The following is a 13,556-nucleotide window of genomic DNA, read 5'->3' as shown; positions in this document are numbered from 1 at the left end:
ATTTCTTTGTTTTGATGAACACAAAGGAAGATAATTTGAGGAATGTTTGTAACCAAACCATTTGTGAGCCCCATTCACTTCTATAGTAGGAAAAATAATACTATGGAAGTAAGCGGGGCTCACAAACGGTTTGAATACAAAATATCTTCTTTCATGTTCATCAGAACACAGAAATGTCTACTGTACAGGTTTGTAACAACATGAGAGCGAGTAAATGACTTTTGGGTGAACTATCCCTTTAACTCATCCCCCTCACAGTTCTACACTGTCAGAAAAAAGGTTAAAAAAAGTCTCATAGCTGTCACTGAGGCAGTAACCTTCAGATAAGTCCTAATACGTAACATTTAGGTACAGTTAGACTATGTACAATGGGTATCAATATGTACTTTTTGAAAGGGTACCACCACCCCAGTGATATGGACCATTTTTGATAGATACAGAAGCTAAGGTGCATTATTAAGTTTGTTTTTTGCCCACACTATTGATTGTTTTTAGGTTGACAGTTAATGATCGCAGTAACAGTTTTGTGTTATTACGTTAAATATTAATGCTAAATGACATCTAGTTTGTAAGGGTCATATACTGGATTGAATCAGGTGTTGATGAAGTAGTTTTTGTGTTTTACGGATAGAGCTGTGGTGGGATGTAATTGTGAGAAACACGTATTAACATCTCTGAGCATAACCTGTAGTTACATTTTTACAAAATGTGAAGTCAGGCCAGCATATATTGACAGCATACATATTAATGGAAGCAAAGTGACATGTGACCAGCAAGAAGATCCAGAGAGTACTAGTCCTTGGGGCAAAATAAATGGCACGTTTAGAGTTCAGTGCTTTGTAAACAACGAGAGCTTTGCCCACTAGGAAGTGCACTCAGAGGTCTCTCACACATCCATGAAGTGGGCATCCAGAGACAAACTTAGCTCATTGAAATGGCAGTTAATTTAATTACAGCATTATGCAAAAGCACTGCCGCTGTAAATAACAAGAGGGAGGAGCAGAGAGGAACAGAGAGGAGGAGGAGGGATAACAAACAGACTAGTGGGTAACAGATGCCTCGCTTATTTATTTCGTGGGATACATGAGAGAAGAAATTTAGAGTTCTGTGGGATGGGCAGAGAAAGAATGGCGTAGAGATGTGGCACGGGCAACGCAGGGTGCCATCTGCTTCCCTGAAGGTGAGAAAGAGGGGCGCCATTTTGAGGGCATCTCCATTTTGAGCCGGATTGGGAGGGGGGAAATGTATCTTTGTCCCTGTTTCTTTGCTTTCACAGTTTTCAAAAATATTGGAAAAATTATTCTACATAAGATTAAATGATTTTGTTATAAAATACAACATAATAAGCAATCAACAATATGGGTTTAGAAGTAACAGAACAACCTCACATGCATTAATAGAATTGGTGGAGAAAATATCTAATGCAATAGAAAATAAACAATACACAGTTGGGGTTTTTTTAGATCTTAAAAAAGCATTCGACACTGTCGACCATGACATTTTACTAGAAAAACTACAAAAATATGGAGTAAGAGGAGTGGCACACTCTTGGATAAGTAATTACTTAAAGGAAAGGTATCAATATGTACAAATAGACAATTGCAAGTCACAAATGTTGAAGGTGACATGTGGGGTTCCCCAAGGCTCTGTGCTGGGCCCATTGCTTTTTTTGTTATATATTAATGATATATGTGAGGTTTCCAAAGTATTACAATTGATATTATTTGCTGATGATACAAATGTATTTTGTTCTGGTGATAATCTGAAACAACTTTTGGATACAATGGAAAAAGAAATGGTATTGCTAAAAGACTGGTTTGATTTGAATAAATTAACATTAAATACAAGCAAAACGAAATTTATTGTGTTTGGTAATCGTTTATCAAACACAATAAGTAAATTAATGATTAATGAAGTTGAAATAGAAAGGGTGTCAACAATTAAATTTCTTGGGGTGGTTATAGACAATAACCTAAATTGGAAGCCCCATATATCTTATATTAAGAATAAGATTTCAAAGTCTGTTGCAATATTATATAAAGTTAAAGATTTCTTAAATGAAAAATCCTTATATACACTGTATTGTTCCCTAGTGCTTCCATACATTAATTATTGTGTGGAAGTATGGGGAAATACTTATAAAACAAATATCAATCCAATATTTCAACTGCAAAAGAGAGCAATACGAATCGTGAAAAAAACCAACTATAGGGAGCCAACAAACTCCCTATTTATTGAATTAAAGGCTCTAAAGCTCAAAGAATTAGTAGAACTAAAAACATTACAAATCATGTATAAAGCAAAAAAACAACAATTGCCAGAAAGTATCCAAGGGTTGTTTACAGTAAGAGAATGTCAACATGACTTAAGAGGATATTGTGTATTTAAAAAGAAACAAGTGAGGACCAACGCAAAATACCATTGCCTGTCGGTAAAAGGTGTAAATCTATGGAACAACTGTGATGATGAATTAAAAAAATGTGGGACACTTAGTAAATTAAAGAAATTATTTAAAAATAATGCACTGAAACTATATGAAACTAGTTAAAGAGTGATAACTGAACAAATTGCTTTGTTGAATTTTGGATTATGAAACTGTATGCATATGCAAAATTAATGTTTATAATTTTATCAGTATTTGATTGATAACATGGTATAGGGTAATACATTTTTTTTTATCTTATTATTTTATTTTTATGTGGTTAAATATGATGTTTAAAAAGGGTAGGCATTATAAGCAAGGGCTTCAGCCTACACCTGTTTCAGACTGAAGCATATATTTGGTTGCTTGTTAGCTCAACTGTGTTGACTGTGTTGACTGTCAGTCTGAAATAAATCATTCATTCATTCATTCATTCGTATGATGGGGTTGGGAAATCACCTCTTCACTGAGCTGAAGAGACACAAGTGCAGCCTGATGCAACACAGTACAGAGACATACTACTGTAAGAGGCTTCATTCAAGTAAGCGGTTAAAGGTATAATTCACCAAAACTTTATACTCTCATAATTTACTCACCCTTGTTATCTTTTTCAGTTGGACACAAACAAGTTCATATTAAGATGCCATCATCTTCAAGTTCTGAAAAGCTCATACATTCAACATTAAAGTAATCAATGACTCCAGTGGTTTAATACTTTATTTATTATGACTCAACTTGTATACTTAAATGTTCTGAATTCTTTGTATGAATTTAACAGTTGGCTTGATGGCTACATCTGGTGGAAATTTTGTGTCAATAGGGCACTTAGAAATCCCCTTAATGATAAATATGCTGATGTGTCAAATACTTATTTTTGCATGTCTAATACAATGTGGCTGCTAGAAGCCATTTTCATACAGATCTAAAAGAGGATTTGTATATGTCAAAATTATATGGCTTTATTAATAACACCATTTAATTGAACACCATAATTGAACCTACAGTAATTATAGTGTATAGTTTTATAGACTAATTTTATAGTAACTAATTGTTCAACCAATACTTTTACAGTACCACATCAATTATGCCATCACAACGTCTGGACACATCATTAATCATTGCACAATAATTATTTTTCCATTTAAATCTTTATTTCTTTAAAATACCAGGATATCAAAGTTATTTGTGTTACTCTGTATTGCAATACAAAAAATTAATCACTATGAATATACAGCACAGGACAAAACAAAGATATTTTCCCAATGATGAGCATTTATGAAGGGTTTTGCACATGAGGACAAAGCCTGAGCCGTTTTAAAAAGCGGCTCTTCATCAGACATGGCAGGAATCTTAAAAAAATTCAGGCACTTAGAAATCTTGGCACTGTTTAAAGTTTTTCTCCTGCAGGCCCTTTCCTCCGAGCTAGAAGAAAACAAGACAAATGACAACGAAAAACTGTCTAAATGGTGTATGTATCCACATATCCACACACGAGAATATGAGTAGGACTGTAAGTAAAACAATAGGCACTAAATTTTTCCACATAAAACTAAAGTTCGATTCATTAAAGGTGGACTGCGACATTTTTAAATGCTGTCCAAATGTTCTGCTGTTTTCCTACCCGGTTTAAACCACAGTCCAGATCACATTCAACAATAAATAAGATTGATTGTATCCATGGATCAGTTCAGATCTATTCACGTTTGACACAGAGTATTAGTGTGAACATGGGGACATGCGAATACAAATCCTAACCCTGTGATTCCACCCATTACGGTTTTAATAAGGCACCAGGGGTTCCTTTAATCCACATTTAAAACAGCAAGACCAATGGCACAACATGTTTCCTGTGCATCTGACATGATGGCATTGTCAAAAAGAGACCAAATAACCTGTAAAACCTCCAAACTTTACTGTGCTAAAGAGCTGAAACGAATGCAAAATGGAAACGAGGTTTTGACATGTAAGCCCTGGTGACTTCGCCTCTAATGCGCCCCGCTCAAAATCAAGCATAAATATTAATAAAACAGTTGACAAATCACATAAAAAGGAGTATTTTTGAGAAAACCCCAGTAAAATATTTGTGAAAAATGAGGATGGAAAGGCCAAACACAGGCATGATCTGCATGTAAAGAGCTTGCACAGTTTGACCAATCAGAAGCCGCCTCCTACCCAGCATCTGCACACAGACCTGAAGCATCAAACACATGCTATATATAGTGAAGCTCTTTTAACAGGCAAATCAGAGTCATTTCTGAGAGCCCCGGGTCTCTGGTGCCAGAACAAAAATGCTTGGAAGGTTTAAGGACGTTGTGCTGGCGTTTTTGAGAGGTAAAGTCATTATGTGCTTCTCTTGATGGACCTCTTCACCTCAGTCCATAGCTGATGGAAGGGGAGGAGTGGAGTGTAAGGTGAATGAGGGGTTGGGGATTGGGGAGGAAGGGGGATTCAGGTGGGGGGTGCTAGATTTCGTGGGAGGCCGGGTGGTGATCGCCAAGGCCGTTGGCCTGAGTGTTGTTCTCGTTGAGCCGACGGACGCGGTACATCTCATAGTGGATGCTGCTGGTGATGTCTTTAATGTTCTGCATGTGGGTTCTGTAAAACATGAGCCAATCATAGAGTTAGAATGAAAGTATAATAGGTAAGAAGATATCCCTCACATTTGTGACCCTGCCAATGACATATAGGCTCACTATCTACATATAAGAGTATCCTAGTCTCAGACTAAATTGCATGGTTGAGCTGCCTTATATATAAGGATTAATTTAAAACCCTGTCGGGAAACTCCCCCAACAAGTTTAATTTCAATCACTGATTTCTTATGGCGCTTTCCATTGCATAGTACCCCACGGTTTGGTTTGGGTCGGATCAGCTTACTTTTGGGGGCTTGTACCCGATACTTTTTTAGTACCACCTCGGTCTGGGTTCCATGTGACCCGAGCTGATACCAAAACGTGACGCGAAAACTAGGGCTGTGCAAAAATATCGATACAGCTAACTATCGTGATACATTTTTCCCTGATAGTGTATCGATATTTCAATCTGTACTATCGATATTTTCTTAAAACCATCAAATTCTTCTGTGTGCGTCAAACGTCCTCCTCCGTTGCTGCTGCTGTAGTTGTCGCTGTCCAGTTGTCTGTGATATTCAGGCAATGTCAGAAATTTTAAAAACATCTGCAGCTTTCAAAGCTGACATGTGGAAGCACTTTGGCTTTAAAAGTTTTTTTATTCAGCTTTATTTTTTTTTACATATTTGATAAAAAAAGAAAAAGTATTGCAACGGTTTGTATCGTATCGTAATACACTGTATATCGGGCAACGTATCATGATATGTATCGTATCGTGAGGCCCTTGCCAATACCCAGCCCTAGCGAAAACACTGTAGATCACTGATTGGTCTGAGAGAATCGTCACTACCAGCATCATCGCTATAATGTAAAAGATTAGTTTTACCTTCATGCTAGCTTGCGCTGTCTCGAGTAAACATGTTGTCATCTTTAAGTTCCCAAACTCCCTTTTAGCGATGAAAATCAAATATGAGGTAGTAATAATGCAATGTTCAAACATTTATTTGTGGTGGTCAAATGTAATTTTTGTGGCAGACTGAGAAATAAATAAATGTAAGGGAATGCACAACGACGCTCTCACATGATGTCACAGCAGTAGGCAGCGCAAATATAATGAGATGCCTATAATCCCTCCCACTCCGAAGTGTTACTAAACTTGATGGAAAAGCTAACCAAGCCAAAGTGAGGTGAGCTGACCAGACCTGACCCAAACCAAACTATGGGGTACTATGCAATGGAAAATGCCATTATACAATCTTACCCAGTCATGATATCAAGGTTATATATTTTCACGCATTACACAGTATGATTTTATGTAGAAAACCGTAATCCCTAAAAATAACTTTAGCTGGCGCTTTCACAGACTAGGTCACATATGACCAACGCCGTTTATACTTCAGATTAAACTGAACAGTTATGTGATTTAGATTTCATTTATAGATCACAAGAAAAGGCAAAGTAATAACATGAATAACATGAATAAAATAAATGTGAAGACAATAAATACTAAATCATTTTTGGATACACTAGTGCATTGGATACAGTCAGAAGTGGACATTACTTGAGTATTTTAGTTAAATTTTCCACAGGAGACAAATCATCTGTGCTTTATCAGTGTGTTTGTCTTGGGGGGAAAATTACTGTACTTTACTAAAAAAATTTCACTACATAAAGCATAGTATCATACGGTGTATTCATTTTATATTCCAAATTAAAATTGATTGAATACCTATTTACATAAAAATTTTGTACTTTTACTTTTCTTGAGTAAAAGTACGAAAGTACTTTTTACTTAAGTAAAAAATTAAAAAAAATTACAAAATGTAAAAATAGATGTTTAATGTACTTATATATATATATATGTATATATATGTATGTGTGTATATATATATTATTAGGGATGCACCGATAGGATTTTTTTGGGCCGATACCGATTCCGATTTAAACAGACAACTTCTGGCCGATACCGATATTAAACACTTGTATACAATACTATACAGTTGGTCTATTAGCTAGTTTATTTCTGCATCAAATAATTTTTACTGAACATGGATTGGATCTAATTAACATTCAACTGACCAACATAATAAGAGAGGCACAAATTAAGCTAAAACAAATATAATAAGACAGCATGACAACCTTCAAAGGTGGTTTTTGCTATTCAGCATTTATTTTATTAACATCATTAACTCATTTTTTACATATAATGGATTTCTTTATGCAGTTAATTAATAAACAATGGGTATCGGCCTTTCTCGTCGTGCTATTGCCGATATGCCGATGGTTTCAAATTCATCAAAAATCGGCCGATAAATATTGGTGGTTGATACATCGGTGCATCACTTATATATATATATATATATATATATATATATATATATATATATATATATATATATATATATATATATATATATATATATATATATATATATATATATATATATATATATATATATATATATATATATATATATATATATATATATATATATATGTATATATATATATATATATATATATATATATATATATATATATGTATATGTATGTATATGTATATGTATGTATATACTTAAGTAAAAAATTTACAAACATTTACAAAATGTAAAAATAGATGTTTAATGTACTTAAATATTATATATAGTATATGTATATATGTATATGTTAGACCATACACATTTTAGGTGTTCAATTACTCACCGGATCAGAAGGTCACGTAGGTAAGCAAACTCACAGTGGGCGATATTCTCAACTATAGACACAAAAACACAATTACATTAGATCAAAAGATGTCATATAAAAACACAAAGTAAACCAAAAAATATTCATATTAATTGTGAAAATCCTGTCTCGAGCCATGTGGAGCATTATGTTTATAAAGCAATGATCACTTGGCCACTAGGTGGAGCTGTTGAAGGTAGAGATAGGGGTTGGCAGACAAAAATAAGCAATAACTATATCACGCTTTATAATAATTCAATAAAACTCAAACTTTCCTGATTGATAAGGCTGACAATCTGACAAATTCTGTTTGACAATTTTTTATTTTTTTGCATTTTGCAGGTGCTTTTAACCAAAGCAATGTACAATGCATTCAGGATCCTACGCATTTAAGCAATTTATGTGTTTTGACAGCGCTAACATAATTCTCTATTAGTTGAGCAACAAGAAAATTCTTAGTTGCTTAATTATAGATCAAACTACACGAAGGAGACAAAGAAAGCTATCACGAAGAAACCACACACAAACATCCAACGCAGAAAATGAAAGGTTTTCAAAGAAATACTTTAGATTACAGGATAATTATAGGGTTATTTAAATTTATTCTAGCAACTCTCCTGCTATGTGGAGCAGCCATATCCATCAACTAACCTGACAGTTACCACACAAACATGTCTGTCTATTGCTGTCAACAACAGGCAACAAGCGAGTGCTTAAAGGTGTAGTGTACAATATCACACACACACACACACAAACATATATATTTTAAAGTGGTTTATCAATGATCTTGCCTGTTGGCCTTCATTTACCGCAGGTCTGTAACAAGAGTAAGTATGACATCAGAATGACGACAGCACATGTAGCTGCAGGGGCACGCTGACAAATGCATCTTATCTGTTCAACAGCAGCTGACTCACAGTCGAACCGACGCACTCATAATGGTCTACTGAGTGCATCCTCAATTACAGTAGATAAGGGTTGCTTTAAAGCGCTTGACTTATAGCCGTGTGTCTACGGTTAATGAGCTCCCTTAATGTGCTTAGGAAACGCTGGTGTCTGCATTCCCCACTACTCTAGAGATGTTTATGAAAGGAGTCACCATACCTTCGATAGTGCCCCACTTTGTTTTCCTTCCTAGGAGTCTCCGCCCATTGACCTGGTACTCTTGGTCACTTCCTACTACTGCAAAAGGAATCATCTCCTGAGAGCAAGAGAAAGAGGATAGCAGGATTATAACATGAGCCTCACGGTGCTTTCAATCATATATGGATCTCTGGTGTGAATGTAGTGGAAACTCACTCTTATTTTCTCATTGATCATTCGGTCTTCTGCATCCTCATCAAACTCTTTCTGTGGATAGACGTCTATACCATTGGCCCGAAGCTCTTCCCTGATCTACATGAAATGAAAACACAGTTAAGGCCAAAGTAGATGTGCATAATTTATATAATGGGAAAACAATCAAAAGTGATTTCATCTTAAGAGAAACCCCTAAAACTCCCTTAGTGTACACTTCCACAGTGTGTCTAACATAAACGCCTCTATCATACACCCAGCGTAATGCGCGGCGCAAGTGTCTTTTGCTAGTTCCAGCGCAATTATCATTTTCATGTTTAGCGCCACGTTGTTTAAATAGCAAATGCATTTGCGCCCAATGTTGCCCCCATGGGCGTTCTGGTCTGAAAACGAGGTGTGTTCAGGCGCATTGTTGGCGCGTTGCTATTGTGAGGCAACTAAAATAGACTACGCTATTGACCAACTAAAACCTGGTCTAAAGTCTATGGCGCAATAGTGTTTTTGTTATTTAATGAGCGCGTTAAAAATATGCGCCTATAAACGGGACGACAACATGCGTTTGCTTATCACACACATGGATGCGCAGGTTTTAAAAACAAAAGATTAAAGAATTAAAATTTAAAAAATTATCATTGAGTCTCTTGGACATAAATGAGGACCGATTATGAGACCTTAGAGGGCGTAAAGACCTGCTTCACCTGTAGCCAGGTAAGTAAATCAATAATTTGCTTTAAACAAATGCATTTGTTTTTAAATATTTTTTAAATGCTTTCCCACGTATTTATTGTATATGATGACTTTGTACCTGTGGATATGATGAGATGAGAACCTTTTTAAAATAATGCTTTTTAAAAACCCATGGTGCTGTCCGAGTGCTGAAACGCTTCGGCTTTCCGCACGTTTGTAAATTCTTTATCTCTTGTTTGTATTTTTAGAGTACAAACCTTTTCTTTCATATTTGCAAATTATTTTATGAGATTACAATGATTATGGAGGATATTAATACATTTACAGCAATTAAAAGCCTGCTATTTTTACTTCAATGACTGAAAGAAAATGGCTTTTAAAGGTATTAATAAAAAAAAAAACATTTTCAATACAAGTGAAAACACCACAATTATTTAACATTATTCTTAAATTGGTGTTCTTCTTCCTCCACTTAGTTTTCTTAGTTTACAAAGTCCGTCATCTAAATAGGGATTAGACATAGCGCCAGCACAACTGGTTTTTAAAGGGGATGAGAGATCCATCTCTCATTGGTTTTTTGCACGTTACGCCCAAAACACACCCATTACTCATTACAAGAATAGGAACAACCCTTTTCGACCCTGCGCTCGGTGCACAAACCATTTTTCCCGTCGTGAAATTAGCAAAAGTGGAATCGGACACGCCTGTTTAGAAAATGCGCTTAGATCGTTAAAATAGGGCCCCAAATGTCTTTATAAGAAGGATGCTTTTCCAAGCATTTAAAACAGAAATCAGCCATTTACATGTGTAAGTACAGTGCAAAAGAATTAAAACTTCTGCAGATTGTTGCTTCAAACTGCTTAAAGTGCATGAAATGTATCATGGGAACATGCTAATTGAGTAGCCGACTGTAAGCAGCTTCATCATTATAGTGAGATTATTATATTTGTTTATACAGTAGCTAGCTGCACAGCTTTATTCTAACAATGAAAAACAAGGAAATATCAATTTTGGCAGCGGGTCATCGAGGACATCCTAAGGGATCAGATTTAGCTTGCTGTCTGGATTATTACTAATCTAGACCCTGGAGGACTTGACGTATCTTTGGATTTATTTATTTTTTGCCTTATTGGCTAGAAGAGATGCATTAGAATTGCTGTACAGCATCTAGTATCAGAAGCACAGGGCGGTATGCCTCTTTCGAGCATTCGGTCTTCCTCCAGTAAGATGCATGCCAGTGCAAGTACAGAAGGTCATTGAGGTTGGCTAATGCTCTTTACTGTTATGTAAAATGCAGCTAACAGTACAAGAACATATGTTGCACACATATACTTCATCATGTCGTACGTCATCTCGGTCTTGCACTAGCTCTCCACAATTGAGTGAATAAACTAATCCTCATACGATAGCAAGAAAAAAGACATTTACCTAAAAACTCTCATTTTTGTTATGAATATTGTCATACATATCTTCCAGCAAAGAAGTCTGCAGTTGTGCTCATGTAAAGCTGCAGCATTTTTGTAAAAGCTTTAGAGACACCATCAGTAATCTCTTAGAAAGAAAAAATGCTTTGTTTGCCAACTACAACTAGAACATGACAGCATGTACCAGTTTTTCCATGCCTCAATGCACTGAGCTGTAGTATTCCCAATATTCCACTGGGGTTCACCGCACAAACATCCAGATTTATAATGTCTAGTATTTTAAAACAACCAAGTTCATCTTTGTGCAGTTAACCATGTGTTTGTGCGACATTCCACATACTACCAATTTGTAAAAGAGACAGAGCAACATAGCAGCCAATTAGAATAGCTTAATACACAATTCTGTCTCAATGCAAAATCCTATAGCAATAATATATTTAATTTTGTAAAAAAGAGCTACTTTACCTTCTTCTTGAAGAAATCCCTCTCCTCCAGAGTCAAGGTATCAGCCTTAGCGATGACAGGAACAATGTTTACCACCTTGCTGAGGCGTCTCATAAACTCCACATCCAGAGGCCTGAGGCTAGAGAAATAATTCCCATGAGGACTAAAGTAGAATTCAACCAGAAATGACAAAAATGGCCCAGATCTTCAAAAATGTGTGGTGAAAAATGTCTATCTATGTGACCAATCTATGTCCATTTATTAATTTAAATACATGTTCCCACAGACGAAGATTATGTTTGTTTTATATAGTTGAATATCTCCTTGATAAAAGAAAATAAATTCCACAATTGAGGAGCTCAGATGCAAAAGCCGCTAAACGCCACCTCTGTCAAAAATGGATTAATAATATTAACCGAATGCTCTCTGCGCTGCTTATACGTTCATAAAGTAGTTTAGCTTCATATCTGCTTAATCCCGGCCATTTAGAAATACTGTTTTGTTGACCAAATTCATTAAGAGTCTGATAAAATGCTTATTTTAAAGACAACGTGTCTGACGCACTTACGATGGTTTTGAATCCAAGTTCTTCAAATATTAACCCTTAAATAGTTAACTCGACAATTAAGAGAAACCGCTTTCCTGCCAATGACGAGTTTTTCCGGCAATCCATTATCCACTTTTATTCACCAGGTGTCGCTCTTACCCAACGTATAAAACTCGGAAGCAACCCTTTAGGTCAAACAGTAAGAACTCTATGTATGTTTTGATCATCGCTCTGAATCTGATCTCTATCAAAAGCCCTTCACAAAAATGCAATCATCTCAGCTTTTTGCTCAAAATTAGATATTTTTGAAGAAACCTACCCATATTTGATAGGGTAGAAGAGAACAAATGAAGGTAGGATGTTTTTTTTTAAAGCAGAGGGTCTGTTCTTTCATTTGATATATTGTATGTTTATATATTTTGAAAAATAACTTTTTCTGGAAGGCATTAAACTTTTGTGAAAATCATAAAAACATGGCAACTTTTTTAAAAACGTTGGTTGGTAAAGAGTTAATATAAATTTCTGACACTGGATGACAGTGAACTCTTTTCAATTCGGTAAACAGGATTACACATTAACCACCAGAGGGCGAAAATACATATGCTCTGAGATATGACACAACATCGGAGCTATAAAAATGGCTGGGGATGGAAAGGCTCAAAGATGATTTGGGCAATACTATAAGGGAGGTGTAAAGAGACCTTTGATTTCACAGACATGTGACAGAAAAGCACACGAGGGAGAAGGCACACAGATGTAGTTTGTTAGATCAGAGCAGATATCCTGCTAGTGTAACTGTGCTGCTGACCCAGACTGCGGTCTCTATGGCCGACTGTTAGACTCTAATTAGCCGAGTTGTTCAAAGCCCGACTGCAGCTGTTGAGCAGCACACATACAAACACCAATGACATCTGCAGTGCTAGACAGATATGAATATGTCATTCATTCACCGCGGGCCACAGAAGGGTCGGCACCACACGCTCCGGGGGCAACAACACACGCATACACATACTCCATACAAATACTGAATGTGTGTGTGTTTAGCATGTGTGTTTAGGACTCTTACATCTTGGATGGATGAGAGACTGAATAGAGGAATGAAGGGATAGATGGAGGAAGGAATGAGAGGCTGGATGGAGGAATAAAGATATGGATGGATGAGCTAGGATAGATGAAAGAGGGATGAAAGGCCAGATGAGAAATGAAGGAACGGGTGGAGAAAGTAGTAAAGTTGGAGGGAGGAATGAAAGTCTGGATGGAGGGAATGAAGGGATGGATGGGGAATGAGGATAGATGTATGAGTGACTGAATAGAGGAATAAAGGGATAGATGGAGATGAATGGAGGAAAAAGGATAGATGGAAAACTGGATGGAGGACTAAAGAAATGGATAGAGGAAATAGGATAGATAGAGGGAAGGATGAGAGTCTGGATGGAGAAATG

At 36.1% G+C, this 13,556-nt stretch overlaps 1 protein-coding gene across 7 annotated transcripts in view; it reads right to left on the bottom strand.

Moving 5' to 3' along the window:
• Positions 1–3,551: 3,551 nt before the first annotated feature.
• The window catches only part of septin9a (septin 9a), a 113,827-nt gene continuing 103,822 nt past the window's right edge, over positions 3,552–13,556 (bottom strand). For all 7 annotated transcript variants that reach the window (XM_055193357.2, XM_055193366.2, XM_055193381.2 and 4 more), the window contains 5 exons: positions 11,589–11,706; positions 9,016–9,111; positions 8,821–8,917; positions 7,696–7,747; positions 3,552–5,017 (listed from right to left, as the gene is read on the bottom strand). In XM_055193357.2, the coding sequence (XP_055049332.2) occupies positions 4,885–5,017; positions 7,696–7,747; positions 8,821–8,917; positions 9,016–9,111; positions 11,589–11,706 (496 nt within the window). In that variant the 3' untranslated portion in view covers positions 3,552–4,884. The remainder of the gene's footprint in view (positions 5,018–7,695; positions 7,748–8,820; positions 8,918–9,015; positions 9,112–11,588; positions 11,707–13,556) is intronic.

This window comes from Misgurnus anguillicaudatus, chromosome 19 (genome assembly GCF_027580225.2).
Source record: "Misgurnus anguillicaudatus chromosome 19, ASM2758022v2, whole genome shotgun sequence".
NCBI classification, from domain to species: domain Eukaryota; kingdom Metazoa; phylum Chordata; class Actinopteri; order Cypriniformes; family Cobitidae; genus Misgurnus; species Misgurnus anguillicaudatus.
The sequence above is the reverse complement of the archived record's forward strand: the minus strand, read 5'-3'. Positions and strand labels throughout refer to the sequence as shown.